Source organism: Bufo gargarizans, chromosome 9, assembly GCF_014858855.1.
Source record: "Bufo gargarizans isolate SCDJY-AF-19 chromosome 9, ASM1485885v1, whole genome shotgun sequence".
In the NCBI taxonomy this organism is placed as follows: domain Eukaryota; kingdom Metazoa; phylum Chordata; class Amphibia; order Anura; family Bufonidae; genus Bufo; species Bufo gargarizans.
The window spans coordinates 190698768-190714377 of record NC_058088.1 but is presented as its reverse complement, the minus strand read 5'-3'; the positions used below and the strand labels follow the sequence as shown (position 1 = coordinate 190714377).

Sequence of the window (15610 nt, the reverse complement as noted above, 5' to 3'; positions counted from 1 at the left end):
TATATTCTTGTACATAGGAGGCAGTATTATAGTAGTTATATTCTTGTACATAGGAGCAGGTATTATAGTAGTTATATTCATTGTACATAGGAGCAGTATTATAGTAGTTATATTCATTGTACATAGGAGCAGTATTATAGTAGTTATATTCTTGTACATAGGAGCAGTATTATAGTAGTTATATTCTTGTACATAGGAGCAGTAGTATAGTAGTTATATTCTTGTACATAGGAGGCAGTATTATAGTAGCTATATTGTACATAGGAGCAGTACTTATAGTAGTTATTATTCTTGTACATAGGAGCATATTATAGTAGTTATATTCTTGTACATAGGAGGCAGTATTATAGTAGTTATATTCTTGTACATAGGAGCAGTATTATAGTAGTTATATTCTTGTACATAGGAGCAGTATTATAGTAGTTATATTCTTGTACATAGGAGCAGTATTATAGCAGTTATATTCTTGTACATAGGAGCAGTATTATAGTAGTTATATTCTTGTACTATAGGAGGCAGTATTATAGTAGTTATATTCTTGTACATAGGAGCAGTATTATAGTAGTTATATTCTTGTACATAGGAGCAGTATTATAGTAGTTATATTCTTGTACATAGGAGCAGTATTATAGTAGTTATATTCTTGTACATAGGAGCAGTATTATAGTAGTTATATTCTTGTACATAGGGCAGTATTATAGTAGTTATATTCTTGTACATAGGGCAGTATTATAGTAGTTATATTCTTGTACATAGGAGCAGTATTATAGTAGTTTATTCTTGTACATAGGAGCAGTATTATAGTAGTTATATTCTTGTACATAGGGCAGTATTATAGTAGTTATATTCTTGTACATAGGAGCAGTATTATAGTAGTTATATCTTGTACATAGGAGCAGTATTATAGTAGTTATATTCTTGTACATAGGGCAGTATTATAGTAGTTATATTCTTGTACATAGGAGCAGTATTATAGTAGTTATATTCTTGTACATAGGAGCAGTATTATAGTAGTTATATTCTTGTACATAGGAGCAGTATTATAGCAGTTATATTCTTGTACATAGGAGCAGTATTATAGCAGTTATATTCTTGTACATAGGAGGCAGTATTATAGTAGTTATATTCTTGTACATAGGAGCAGTATTATAGTAGTTATATTCTTGTACATAGGAGCAGTATTATAGTAGTTATATTCTTGTACATAGCAGTATTATAGTAGTTATATTCTTGTACATAGGAGGCGGTATTGTAGTAGTTATATTCTTGTACATAGGGGGCAGTATTATAGTAGTTATATTCTTGTACATAGGAGCAGTATTATAGCAGTTATATTCTTGTACATAGGGGGCAGTATTTTGTGGTCTTGGGCATTATATGGATATACTGTGGTAGTAACTGAAGCTGCTATGACAGGGTTGTTGCTGTATATCATGGATTTGCACTGACATCAGATACAATACACTTTCTTTTAAAAAACAAACATTTATTGATCAGGTGATGAAACAAACAGAACACAAAGCGTAGTGTGAGCTGTGGGGTTATATGGGGGCAGCACTTATTTTATGAGACTCTGGATGCAGTAGTTTTACCCTACACAGAATTCGGATGAATAGGGGTCAACCACCAAAGAAAGGATGTCTACTATTTTCTGGGGTGGCCCGTTCACACAGCTCGGTATTCACAGCCGGGGGGACTGGAACTTGTCCTGGAAAAGTAGAAAGATTTTATCGAAATTGTTTTTGCTGTTTCCACAGGACAGGATCTGGTGCTCAGGAATATCCCGCTCTGGCAGGAGATTTATATCGAGACAATCCTTTTGGTGAGTGACCCCTTTAAACTCTAGATTTGTTTTTTGTTTTTCAGAGGCCGCAAGTTAATGAGGTAAATCTACCGGCCCTTTTGTCTTAGGCCTCATGCACACGGCCGTTGTTCTGGTCCGCATCCGAGCCGCAGTTTTGGCGGCTCTGATGCGGACGTATTCACTTCAATGGGGCCGCAAAAGATGCGGACAGCACACGGAATCCGTTGCTCCGTTCCATGGTCCACCCAAAAAAATAATATAACCTGTCCTATTCTTGTCTGCGTTTAGCGGACAAGAATAAGCAGTTATATTAATGGCTGTCCGTGCCATTCCGCAAATTGCGGAACCCACACGGACGCCATCCGTGTTTTTTGCCGATTTGCAGACTGCAAAATACACAACTGTTGTGTGCATGAGGCTTTAGGCCCCTTTCACACGGGCGAGTATTCTGCGCGGATGCGATGCGTGAGTTGAACGCATTGCACCCGCACTGAATCCTGACCCATTCATTTCTATGGGGCTGTTCACATGAGCGGTGATTTTTCACGCATCACTTGTGCGCTGCGTGAAAATCGCAGCATGCTCCTCTTTGTGCGTTTTTCACGTAATGCAGGCCCCATAGACATTAATGGGGTTGCGTTAAAATCGCAAGCAAGTGCGGATGCGGTGTGATTTTCACGCCTGGTTGATAGGAGACGATCGGGATGGAGACCCGATCATTATTATTTTCCCTTATAACATGGTTATAAGGGAAAATAATAGCATTCTGAATACAGAATGCATAGTACAATAGCGCTGGAGGGGTTAAAATATTTTTTTTTAACTCCCCTTAATCCACTTGATTGCGCAGCCGGCATCTCTTCTGTCTTCATCTTTGCTGTGTGCAGGAAAAGGACCTGTGCTGACGTCACTCCGGTCATCACATGATCCATCACCATGGTAAAAGATCATGTGACAGACCATGTGATGACCGGAGTGACGTCACCACAGGTCCTCTTCCTGCACACAGCAAAGATGAAGACAGAAGAGAAGCCGGCTGCGCGAGCAAGTGGATTAAGGTGAGTTAAAGTATTTTTATTTATTTTTAACCCCTCCAGCGCTATTGTACTATGCATTCTGTATTAAGAATGCTAATATTTCCCCTTATAACAATGTTATAAGGGAAAATAATACAATCTACAGAACACCGATCCCAAGACCGAAATTCTGTGAAGAAGTTTGGGTACCAAACATGCCGATTTTTCTCACGCGCGTGCAAAACGCATTACAATGTTTTGCGCTCGCGTGGAAAAATAGTGCATGTTCCCACAACGCACGTGTGAAAGTGGCCTTATAGTTCCTCACTGAGGAATAAGATCTGGTTGCTGTCAGTGAATGAGACTATTTAGCATTCACAGGCAGCAAACCTTACAGTCCTGCTCTCTGAATCTGGCGTAGCCGGATGTTACCGCAATGACTGATATCCTCATTGCCTATAATGGGATCCAGTCACTACCTGTCAAATGGTGGGATTCAGCTGGACAAAAAATACTGCAGACGAGTTATTGTCCGGCTGAATCCCGGCATATTTGCCAGGTAGTGGCCGTATCCCATTATAGTCAATGGCGCTGACGGGACTTGCGGTAACATGTGGCTACACCGCATCCAGAGAGCTCCGGCAGGCCGCAAGTGTGAAACTGGCCTTATAGCATACAGTTGTGTCCAGTAAGGACAACAGCCTGCACTGATACACTGTAACAGATTAACTGCTCTCCAGACTGGAAATACTTCTCGCCTGGGAGCAGCACTAGTGCTGTACAAGCTCTGCTGCCATTCACTGACTGCAAACGGGTATAGAAATTTGTGGGAAACTGTATTGTAGAAAATCTTTCTGATTAATTTACAAAAAAAACTGGAAAAACCCCATTTAGCCGTTTTCACATCCAGCAGAGATTCGATGTAGATTCCAAACTGAAAAGCTGCAACAGAGAATAAGGCCCCATGCACACTGCCGTGTTTCACAGCCGTGTGCGGGCCGTGGAACCGCGGCCTGGATCCCTCCTGAGAGCAGGAGCGCACGGCGTCACTGGTTGCTATGACGCCGTGCGCTCCCTGCTGCCGGCACAGTACAGTAATACACTGGTATAGATCATACCAGTGTATTACTGTATTGCGGCAGCAGCAGGGAGCGCACGGCGTCATAGCAACCAGTGACGCCGTGCGCTCCTGCTCTCAGGAGGGATCCAGGCCGCGGTTCCACGGCCCGCACACGGCTGTGAAACACGGCCGTGTGCATGGGGCCTAAGAGTGAGTTCAGACACTGCCGATTCTGCACCACATTACAGGACAATACACGTGGGTGAGGGCTCACACCTGGACTGACGGCACACCCTACATTGTGTGTATCCGGCAAAGCAAAGGGTGAAACGACAGAGACAGACTAGTGCCATGTGGATGACGGGATCTGAACGTTCAGTCCTAGAGGTGGGGGTTGTAGGTGACGTGATACATGGAGATTATTTTGCCCATTGGCCTAATGGCGGAGAGATAACAGATGGATGACAGGAAGCAGCTGCTCTGTGACTATAGGGACCCGGGTTACTGCGTTTATATTATACGTCAATGGAAACTTCCCCCAAGCGGTCGGTAAATATCTGACGTCAGGTCCCCAACTGAGTAGTAATATTGTTCTGTCTATTTAAAGGGATTCCTCAGGAAAGGTAATGTCAAATGTTTGGGGGTCCAGTCCGGTGAGCTCCACGGCCCCTTCTTAGGCCAGTGATGTCATGTTTATCAGTCACATGGTCTAGTTCAGGGGTAGGCAACCTCCGGCACTCCAGCTGTTGTGAAACTACAAGTCCCAGCATGCATATTTACTCTGCTCTTCTACAAACTTCTATAGAAATGAATGGAGCATGCTGGGAATTGTAGTTTCACAGCAGCTGGAGAGCCGAAGATTGCTGATCCCTGGTCTAGCTGGAGCTCAGTGCCATTCAAGTGAATGGGGCCGAACTGCAATTCCAAGCACTGCCACCCGTCAAACTGGTGCTGGGATTAGGACCAATGACGGAACTGATATTAATGACCTATCCCGAGGAGTTCTGTAAAACCCCTTTCAAGAGTGTCTTTAGCAGCTGCTGCAGAACCTCTTGATGCATCAGTAGTGAATTTCCTACCAGTCAATGGCGCACAACCTATAAGGTCACATTGCTCCATTTAAACCCCTAATATTGTGGATCGGCTACTGCTGCCACCTAGTGGAGGGGTCACTTCCGCACAGTGCAGGTATCGGGGACACAGTCCATGCACACGTGACCAGGGCTCAGATGTTTCAGCATCCAATTTCACACGGATGAGTGCAGTCCGTGAAAAAACGTTCTCGTCACGGCCACATTTCACAGAGCGACCGCCGCTTGGCTGCACTGTACTCACAGCATCATCGTGATCTATGGCGCAGAGCGCCTGTCCGACTGCAGTTCCGCACTGAAGACACAGGACCCACGGTCAGGCTGGAACTCACAGCATCATCGATCACTACAATGCCGTGAGCTCAGGTCACCTGACCATACTAATAATTAGCTGTACAGGTAATTGCTATATGAAATCTGTTACCTTGTGTCTCCATGGCATCTAGGAGCACATGGTAAAAGCTTAAAGGGTACGTTCACTTGTACAACCATTATGTTTACTCTCATGGATCCAAGATGATCATTTGCTTTGTGTATACAGCTCCTCTGCAGGTCTGTGTGTCCGTATGGTTACACATTTCCAGTATTCCACAACTTTCTAACATGCCTTATTTCAATTCCTTTAAATGTGTTTGGTGTCAGTGAATGAAAACAAACCTTTACATTCAGAGGCTGTAAATCTGTCTTGTATAAAGAGACTGCACAGAGGAAATGTAGGGCAGCTCACGGACATAGTGAGAGCCTTGTGCTAATGCCTCCAGCATCTGATGTGTCGTCTCGGTAAGGTCTAGAGCGTCTTATTTATACTGGGATTAAAGTGTACCTCTGCCCGCACCAGCGCTGCTCTTCTAAACCCTGGCACACACTGGTCTGGACGTGTTCTTAGACTAAACTGCAAACATGGATTTTAGTCCGTGACTGAAACCTCTGGAGGTGTCTGACCCGTCTCCTCCCTGGTAAAATCCACAGCATTAGAGGCTGTGGCAGAGCAGTGACATGGGAGCTCCTGTACCTAATCCTATCAGTACATGCTATAAGCAGAGCGAGCGCAGGAGCTCCCATATCGCTGCCTCAAATGCTGTGGATTTTACCAGGGAGGGGACTGGTCACACTGCCATCCACATTAGCGGTTTGGTCTAAGATCACGTCCGGACCCCTGTATTGCTGCCAGGGTTTAGAAGAGCGGCGCTCTGGTCCGTATTCCTGTGTCCAGCAGCGCAGAAGAGTATGGATTCTAAAGCACCGATTTCACTAGAAACAGTAAAAGAAAGTATTAAAGGCGATGTACACCTTTTCATTATGAGCTAAAAATCTTTTTTTTTTTTTTCAATTGGTCTTTATTAAAAATGTTGAGCTCCTTTCTCTGTGCAGCCTTGAGACTCTCCAGGAGTCTGCGCTGTATTTTTAAGCAGCTCAGCTGATGGCCCCTGATAAACACATTATTACTGATAAGTGTAGGTGACGCGATACATGGAGATTACACAGGTGTTTTGGGTTATTGGATGATCGGCACAAAGTGAAAGTACCAGTCGCACAGCTAGAAAAACAGTTCACCCTTTTGTGACAGGCTGAATATTTTAAAAAATTTAGCCCCAAATAAGTAAAATGCAGTAAAAAATTCTCCTTTGCCTTTAAAGTACATTTCAAAAATAATTTCCATCACATTTAGCACAGGTTTTATTGAAGTCTGTGGTTTGGGTACATAAGTGTTAACATGAAACTGGACTCCATTACAGGGGTTGTACAGGATTCTAACGGGAGCAGCGCTGCTTCTCAGGGGGTTGTCAGACCCATCGTGACCTCCCCCTCCCCCAGTGCTGATCCTGAGGACGACCCCACTACATCAGTGGGCAAGGCTACAATTTCCTTACACCAAGTATTAGCATTAGGGATGAGTGAATCGACTTCAGATGAAACATCCGAAGTCGATTCGCATAATACTTCGTTTGAATACTGTATGGCGCAAGCGTTCATTACAGTATTAGAATGTATTGGCTCCGATGAGCCGAAGTTATTACTTCAAAGTTTTGTGAGACTTTGCATAATAACTTCATAAATAAATTTCTACAGTAAAAAAAAAAATATTGGGGAAATGTTTTTTTTACTTTAGAAATTTATGAAGTTATTACCCGAAGTTTTGCGAGACTTCGCGAAGCAATAACTTCGACTCATCGGAGCCAATACATTCTAACGCTGTACGGAACGCACGCTCCATACAGTATTCAAACAAAGTATAATGCGAATTGACTTCGGATGTTTCATCCAAAGTAGTTTTGCTTATCCCTAATGAGCACTCCAGCTGTTGTGAAACTACAACTCCCAGCAAGCTCCATTCTTGGCTATGGGATTTCTGAGAACAGCTAGGCAAATGTGCATGCTGGGAGTTGTAGTCCACAACAGCTGGAGTGCTGAAGGTTTCTGCTGCCAGGCTTACACTCTAGTATCAGTGATGGCTAACCTTGGCACTCCAGCTGTGGTAAAACTACAACTCCCAAGATGCCCCCCTTGCTTGGCTGCTCCCAGAACTCTATAGAAATAAATGGAGCATGCTGGGAGTCTTAGTTTCACCACAGCTGGAGTGCCAAGGTTAGCCATCACTGCTAGTATCCACCATGGATAGAAGAAACAACTCGTCCTCTACCTCCTGCAGGTTATTACTGGGCTGGGGTCCCAGTAACGGACACCCACTGGTCATACCTCTGTAGTAACTGCTGTGGAGCTGTCAGAGCATCAAGTGTCATAGGATGCAGACCAAAGTGAAGGCCTTGATAAGTTCTGGGGGCGACGCAGGGAGCGCCTGGAACGCCACACCTTGATCGTATAGTCATCGCTGGCGCTCAGCAGAAGCTCCTGATCTACAGGACAGAAAGCCACAGAATTGACCACATCATCGTGGGGCAGGTGGGCCAAGCAGGCGTGGTAGTGGCGGTCCCAGATGTAGCCACATCGATCCTCTGCTCCACTGAAATGAAGAAGAGTAAATCAGCTGGGGACCAGAATATACACAGGATCACATCTATAATCTGAAGAGCAGAAGCAGCCACCTACAAGACGTCTCTGTACAAAGAAGGGTTAGTGGAATCCGGAAGTATGTATTGTTTACAGCGACCTGCCACTAGGGGGCGCTCAGATATAGCTGTCACTGGAATCAAATGTGTATGCTGTGAGCTCCCCCTAGTGGTGGCAAAGAGAATTTCATCTTTCAAATTTGTGAAAGGAAGAAGAGTATTTGGAGCTTCATCCCCTATAAAGCTACAGTATGGGATTGGTCAGAATTCAGATGAAAATCATACTGGTCCCATTACCTATAATAAAGATATTCCACATTAATAAGGTGGTGCTGCTGCTCTGTCTACCACTTGTTACAGCGATGGCGGGCAGGCGGGCGTGAAACTCCTCTAACACACCGGAGCTGCACTCTCTCACTTGTTTATTTCCACCCCTCATTTCCATAATGAAAAATAGCAGCAAAATTACAAAGTGAATATTTTTTTTTTATGGTCACTTTTTACATGCAGAGATCCTCCAGACTTTATTAATTTATCTGTCGATAGAGATTTGCTCAGCTCTGGAGTATAATTATAATGTGGAGCTGAGGCGACCACTCTTCATAAGCCGGCATCCTCAAACTGCGGCCCTCCAGCTGTTGTAAAACTACAACTCCCACAATGCCCTGCTGTAGGCTGATACCTGTAGGCCAGCGGTGCTCAACCTGCGGCCCTCCAGCTGTTTCAAAACTACAACTCCCACCATTCCCAGACAGTCTACAGAACAGCTGGAGGGCCGCAGTTTGAGGATGCCTGTCAGAGGATAAAATGCTATTGATTTACTCTAAGCTCCTCCATAGACCAGTGATCTGAACTACAACACCCAGCATGTCCTGACAATCAGTATCTGTCAGAGCCTCATGGGAGATAGTATTGCAAAAACTGGAGCGCCATTGCAGACCTTTCTGACTACTCTATAATTTAGATAATAGAGGATATAAGCGAAGAGCGATGGCAGCTTACCTGTAGTGACGGCTGAAACAGTCCACAATATAAAAATCTGCCAAAACTGCGTCCACACGTGAGGACTGCAATATCTCAGAGGCAATACCTTTTACCTACAAAGCTAGCAGCCATTTTCTGCCACATGTGGGCTACGTTTTGGTCGTATGCAGCAACATCTGTCCTTACAGTGAATAAAACCCTATGCAAAGGGGCATCTCCCAGAGAAAGAACCATCTCACTAGCGCCAGGTTTTGGTAGTGGCTCCCTGCAAGTGAGAGTCCAACAAGTGGTCACCTTAAAGGGAACCTGTCACCAGGATTTTGGGTATAGAGCTGAGGACATGGGCTGCTAGATGGCCGCTAACACATGCGCAATACCCATAGCTCTGTGTGCTTTTATTGTGTAAAAAAAAACGATTTGATACATATGCAAATTAACCTGAGATGAGTCAGAGCTTGAAAATATGACTTCTCTGGTCACACAAGTAAGATATGCAAATTAACATAAAAGAGTCATATGTATCAAATCGGGTTTTTTTCACAATAAAAGCACACAGAGCTATGGGGACTGGGTATTGCGGATGTGCTAGCGGCCATCTAGCAACCTATGTCCTCAGCTCTATACACAAAATCCCAGTGACAGGTTCCCTTTAAGGCTGGTTTCACAAGGGCATTGCGGGAAAAGATACAGGTGCGTTGCGGAAACCTGCACAATTTTTCCCCACGAGTGCAAAGCGTTTTGCACGCGCGTGAGAAAGATCGGCATGTTTGGTACCCAGACCCGAATTTGGACTTCTTCACAGAATGCTTAGTAGAAGGTCACTTGAGGGTTAAAAAAATAAATAAAAATTAACTCGCCTCCTCCAATTGATCGCGTAGCTGCCGGTCTCCTGCTCTTTCTTCAGGACCTGGTGACGTCACTGAGCTCATCACATGGTCCATCACCATGGATCATGTGATGAGCTCAGTGATGTCAGCAGGTCCTGAAGAAAGAACAGGAGACCGGCAGCTACGCGATCAATTGGAGGAGGCGAGTTAATTTTTTTAAAACCCTCAAGTGACCTTCTACTAAGCATTCTGTATTAAAGAATGCTATTATTTTCCCTTATAACCATGTTATAAGGGAAAATAATACAGTGAATAGACTTTCATCCTAGCAACCATGCATGAAAATCGCACCGCATCCGCACTTGCTTGCGATTTTCACGCAGCCCCATTCACTTCTATGGGGCCTGTGTTGCGTGAAAAACGCACAATATAGAGCTTGCTGTGATTTTCACGCAACGCACAAGTGATGCATGAAAATCACCACTCATGTGCGCAGCCCCATAGAAAAGAATGGGTCCGGATTCAGTGCAGGTGCAATGCGTTCACCTCGCGCATTGCACGCGTGCGGAAATCTCGCCCGTGTGAAAGAGGCCTAAGGAGAGCCAGTGCCCCCCTCTAAGGAGAGCCAGTGCCCCCCTCTAAGGAGAGCCAGTGCCCCCCTCTAAGGAGAGCCAGTGCCCCCCTCTAAGGAGAGCCAGTGCCCCCCTCTAAGGAGAGCCAGTGCCCCCCTCTAAGGAGAGCCAGTGCCCCCCTCTAAGGAGAGCCAGTGCCCCCCTCTAAGGAGAGCCAGTGCCCCCCTCTAAGGAGAGCCAGTGCCCCCCTCTAAGGAGAGCCAGTGCCCCCCTCTAAGGAGAATCAGATCAAAAGCCCGGCTAATGGGTTTGCTGCGGATCGATTCTAATACTTCTCTACTGCATCGGTTCTGCACTCACCTGGCCACAAAGTCTTGGCTGACGTCTAGGAAGATGAAGAAGCACTCGTTATTGGGGGTGTACGCTCGGTGGGCTCGGAGAGGCTCCTTCACCTCCCGCAGGGTCTTAAGGTCAAAGACTCGAAGTTCTATTTCCTCGGCAATGGGCGGTGGATACATGGGATTAGAGATCACGCAGTCTTTCGGCCAGGAGCGGCTATTTACATACAGATACCTACAAAGAGCAGAAAGCACTGTCTAGACTAGTGGTCGCCAGCTGTTGCAAAACTACAACTCCCAGCATGTGGCAACAGCTGGAGGTCACTGGTCTAGAAGAATAATAGTATCACATAGACGATTGATCAGAAGTAATTAACAGCAGATCGTGATCTCACCTGTGATCCGGGGAAAGACCCATGCCTATAATGTGCCCGTGAATGTTAATCACATGGTCAAGAGAGTCAAAGAACTCATTGGGGCCCCGCTCCTCTCCCAGCACGGGCCCTTCTGTGGTCATCTGATGTGGAAGAAGCTGCTTAATCCCTGCGGAAGAAAAAAAACCCACAATGGGTTGAGATCAATGGAGTAGTGTTGGAATATACAGAGCCATCTTGTGGCAGAACACTCTTACTACAGGCACATAGAAGTAAATGGAGCCCGTCAGCAGGCAGACATTCAGTGCGCCTGCCTCCAGCCCCTTCCTCTCCTTGATTGACAGGGCCAGGCGAGAAGACTATGCAGGAATCTGGCTCTGTCAATCCAGAAGTAGGAAGAGCAAGAGTGCACAGAGTTGCTCATGTCGGCCCTTAGGGTACGGCCACACGGTCAAGTTTCCAGATGCCGTTTTAAATGCCAAAATCTGGAGTGGATCACGAAAGTAGAGAAAGTATAAAGGACAGATACGACTTCTTTTTTGAAATTCACTCCTGGTTTTGGCTTCCAAACGGGCATACAGAAACCTAACCGCGTGGCCGTACCCATAGTGCAAGGGTTACATTCAGCAGACCTACTCCTACAGGGCACAGGGCAGGTCCTGCTGACACTCCCTTTAAAGATTAATTGCAGACAAGGAAAAGCAAATATAAAAAGGAAATGACAGCTACACTTTATATGGACCCCACCCAGTACACATTAGGTTTTGTTTTCTATTATATCTTATTAGGGAATTATGTTAAATTTTATTACTAAATGCACTTTAAAGAGTTCCCTGTAACTGAGCATCACTAAGGATATTCCTCCTGCCTTCTCCTAAATGCTGAAGAGGGGTTCCTGTAGGATGCAGAGGCAGGCCGCCCTTCAGCCTCCTGCCATACCGTCTATTTTACTAAACACTACAGTTACATGCTGCCATACTTTGTTTCATAGTCCGTCAGCGCTGATGCAGCAGGTAACAATTAGTAACATGAATCAGACATGCATGGCGGAGAGACTAGGGGCAAGCCGAGAAGGGTTACTCCTGTAAGGGCATTTACAGCATGGCCACAGGATCACACCTCTGGGGTCTGCTCTTAACTACTCGTAGGAGTGAATGGAGACAGCCATACATGCCTCCTTCCCATTCCCTGTGTTAGGGCCCTATTCATGAGATCAGAGGGGGTCCCAAAGGTGGGATCCAGTGCCATAAATGCCCTGTTACGAGTAGAAAAATAATCTGCAACAGCAGACTGCTTACCGATCTGATGAGGGGAGTAGGTCAGAGAGCCGGTAGTGAAGATGAGGTATTTCTCGCTTCCCTCCCCGGCCTGCGGTCTGTCTGACTGTCTTGTCCTGTATTTTGCATACCACTGGGCCACCTTAGTCTCAAACTGCTCCTCAGTGAGTGGAGGCTGCGGCGCCCCCTGCTGTTCTTGGTCATCCATTAAAAACTGAAGAGCAGCAGTGATCTGAGCGTCTTCCTCCACAATGTCCCTTCCTCGCTCGTCCTCCGCGGCGCTGTCCTCTTCCTTCTCTGGTAGCTGTGGAGGACATTGTTCCGCCTCCTCGCCCTTATTCCCAGCCCCCGCCAGTACATCCGGGGAATCGGCCACCATGATCATACGGATAGTGCTAGCGTTCAGGTTCTGGATTTTGAAGAGTCGCTTCACCACATTAAGGTTCTCGGACTCCACGTCCTAGAGAAGGAGGTCATGTGAAATATACATTCTCTGCTCCAGCCCCCGTCCTCCCAGTTCCCGATGTACATACCTGAAAGGCCTTGTTCAGCCACAGCACGGAGCAGGAGGTGACCCGGCCCATGCGGTGCAGGTTCCCGGAGATTAGGTGCGTGTTATTGAGCCAACAGCCAAACACGTCGTAGGGTTTATTCCTTACTCTGGACAGAAGGTTAAATCCATCTGTGGGTGGAGAGCAATACACAACGATATATTCCCTTCCTCCTACACATCTTAAAAATGTTCCTTTCAGGACTCTAGGAAAGCCAAGTATTAACCAGTGCAGGAGCTTTGACAGCGTCCACATTGGTTGTCACCAAGCTTCATCAGAATCAGACAAAAGTGTCGAAGTTTTTTTTAATAATTTTACAACATAATCTCCAAACACATTAATAGCCTGAGAGGCGTTTACCGAGACTGAAGACGGCTATCTCTCCTGCACACGAGTTGTGGGGTCCCACGTAGACCCCGGACACCAGGAGGAGCGTGTCGTCAGAATTAAACTGTGAAAACTGGGTGTAGTTCCAGTGGTGAGGCCTCATGTTTGCGCTGTGCTGAAGGGTTATGGGGTGTCTGGTGTTCCATATCTGCAGGACAAGGAGAAGATGTGGTAAGTAAAGCTGTGGGAGGTCTGGGTGGAGCGGGGGTGTCCTCACCTTCACCGTGCAGTCCTTAGAGCAGGAGGCGCAGAGTTCTCCGGAGCGGGAGAAGCTGATGTGCAGGACCTGGTCCGTGTGCTCCTGCAGCCTCTCCACCTCCACACATGGGACACTGTCACAGAGACGCTGGAACTCCTCATACCAGGAGTCGGAGCCTGTCATACAAACAGCGTGTCACTGTATGAGGAGGAGAAGCGTCCCCCGCGTACACTAGGTCTCCCCCACCTGTATCTGTCAGGAGGGGGGGACCCTGTACCTTACCTGGGTACCGGTGGATGTACCGCTGCACCTGGTAATGTCTGTAGAACAGCTCCTTCCACAAGAAGTCATCTCTGGAGACCTGGTACCAGCGCCGGCACACCAGACCAGCAGACAGTAGATCTACAGGCCCCAGGTTCAGGAATATCTGGTAGAGGATGCTGTCAGGGAGGAGGGAGGGCCCCGCGTCTTCCATTGTGTCATTCTGTCGTCTTCAGCCCGTCCTGAAATACAACCACATGGAGACCTGAGATGATGGGTGCTGCCTGCAGGTATACAGGGTGCAATGCTCCTATATACAATGGTTATGAGGTGCAGTACACAGTATATACAGGTACAGCACAGTGTATGCAGGATCAGTGTATACAGGTATATGAGGTACAGCACAGTGTATACGGAGAGCAGGGTCAGTGTATACAGGCATATGGGGTACAGCACAGAGTATGCAGGGTATACAGGTATATGGGGTACAGCACAGAGTATGCAGGGTCAGTGTATATAGGGTACAGCACAGTGTATGCAGTTATATGAGGTACAGCACAGAGTATACGGAGAGCAGGGTCAGTGTATACAGGTATATGGGGTACAGCACAGAGTATGCAGGGTCAGTGTATACAGGTATATGGGGTACAGCACAGTGTATACAGGGTCAGTGTATATGGAGTACAGCACAGTCTGCAGGGTCAGTGTATACAGTTATATGGGGTAAAGCACAGGGTCAGTGTATAAAGGGTACAGCACAGTGTATACAGATGGGGTACAGCACAGAGTATGCAGGGTCAGTGTATACAGATGGGGTACAGCACAGAATATACGGGGTGCACGGTCAGTGTATACAGATGGGGTACAGCACAGAGTATACGGGGTGCAGGGTCAGTGTATACAGATGGGGTACAGCACAGAGTATACGGGGTGCAGGGTCAGTGTATACAGATGGGGTACAGCACAGAGTATACGGGGTGCAGGGTCAGTGTATACAGATGGGGTACAGCACAGAGTATACGGGGTGCAGGGTCAGTGTATACAGATGGGGTACAGCACAGAGTATACGGGGTGCAGGGTCAGTGTATACAGATGGGGTACAGCACAGAGTATACGGGGTGCAGGGTCAGTGTATACAGATGGGGTACAGCACAGAGTATACGGGGTGCAGGGTCAGTGTATACCGATGGGGTACAGCACAGTACACACGGTCACTGTCCGTCCACCTCCTGCCCCCACATCTCTTCCCCGCGGCCCCAGCCTCACCTGCACTTCCGCATCGTCGCTGTCTCTCTCTCCTCCCGGCCTCTCTATGATTGGTGGCGCTCTGGCCCGCCCCCCGCTGCTCTATGGTTGGGGGGCGGTGGGCTGAGCAGGGACAGATATAGCGGCGGTGCAGCCTCCTGACACTGAGCACCATGTAAGTCCATGCCGCACACAGGCTCTAACAAACTCACTACAGCCAGGGAGTGCTGCCACCTGGTGGCCAAGACGCTGTAATGCAGGGAACAAGAATTACAACAACAAAGCGTTTGTGATGCGACTAAGATTACACAATTATTAACCCCTTAAGGACTTTTATTGTCCACATGACCAAGCCCAGAGGGGAAGTGGCCTGCAGGTGGCTACCAGGCTTCAGGTGGGCACACAAATGGGCATCAAGGTGAGCACAAGACTGTGATGTAAAGGGTTAAATGAATGTGAGCCACTGATCGGGCACTGCCAACATGCAGAGGGTAATGCCCTGTATTGTATGTGGTGGAGTTCAGCCTGGAGCGCAAGAACTGGCATCAAAGCGGGCAGAGGGGCACTGTATACTGTGAGAACCTGTTTGTGCCAGGCAGATCCCAACTGAATCCGA

The 15610-nt window shown here is 46.8% G+C and overlaps 1 protein-coding gene across 4 annotated transcripts; it reads right to left on the bottom strand.

Annotated features, from left to right (window-relative positions):
- Positions 1-3020: 3020 nt before the first annotated feature.
- FBXW5 (F-box and WD repeat domain containing 5) lies at positions 3021-15123 on the bottom strand. Of its 4 annotated transcripts, XM_044306064.1 has the most exons (10): positions 15016-15123; positions 13771-13991; positions 13507-13664; positions 13263-13437; positions 12885-13033; positions 12373-12811; positions 11096-11243; positions 10723-10935; positions 7669-7933; positions 3021-3762 (listed from the first exon to the last, which is right to left on the bottom strand). In XM_044306064.1, the coding sequence occupies exons 2-9, from the start codon at positions 13961-13963 to the stop codon at positions 7702-7704; spliced, it is 1707 nt and encodes a 568-aa protein (XP_044161999.1). In that variant the 5' UTR covers positions 13964-13991; positions 15016-15123; the 3' UTR covers positions 3021-3762; positions 7669-7701. The 4 variants fall into 4 exon arrangements, with proteins under 4 accessions (XP_044161999.1, XP_044161996.1, XP_044161998.1 ...); XM_044306061.1 differs by lacking the exon at positions 3021-3762 and having other exon boundaries at positions 7215-7933; XM_044306063.1 differs by lacking the exons at positions 3021-3762; positions 15016-15123 and adding an exon at positions 14959-15004 and having other exon boundaries at positions 7215-7933.
- Positions 15124-15610: the final 487 nt, after the last annotated feature.

What these genes read in the sequence shown, in the direction of transcription:
- FBXW5 (XM_044306064.1), bottom strand. Translation starts at nt 13,963, where the DNA reads ATGGAAGACGCGGGGCCCTCCCTCCTCCCTGACAGCATCCTCTACCAG. An exon ending in GGCTGAACAAGGCCTTTCAG is followed by an intron (nt 12,812 to 12,884) that starts GTATGTACATCG and finishes CTCCTTCTCTAG; the next exon opens with GACGTGGAGTCCGAGAACCT. An exon ending in CTACTCCCCTCATCAGATCG is followed by an intron (nt 11,244 to 12,372) that starts GTAAGCAGTCTG and finishes TTTCTTCCGCAG; the next exon opens with GGATTAAGCAGCTTCTTCCA.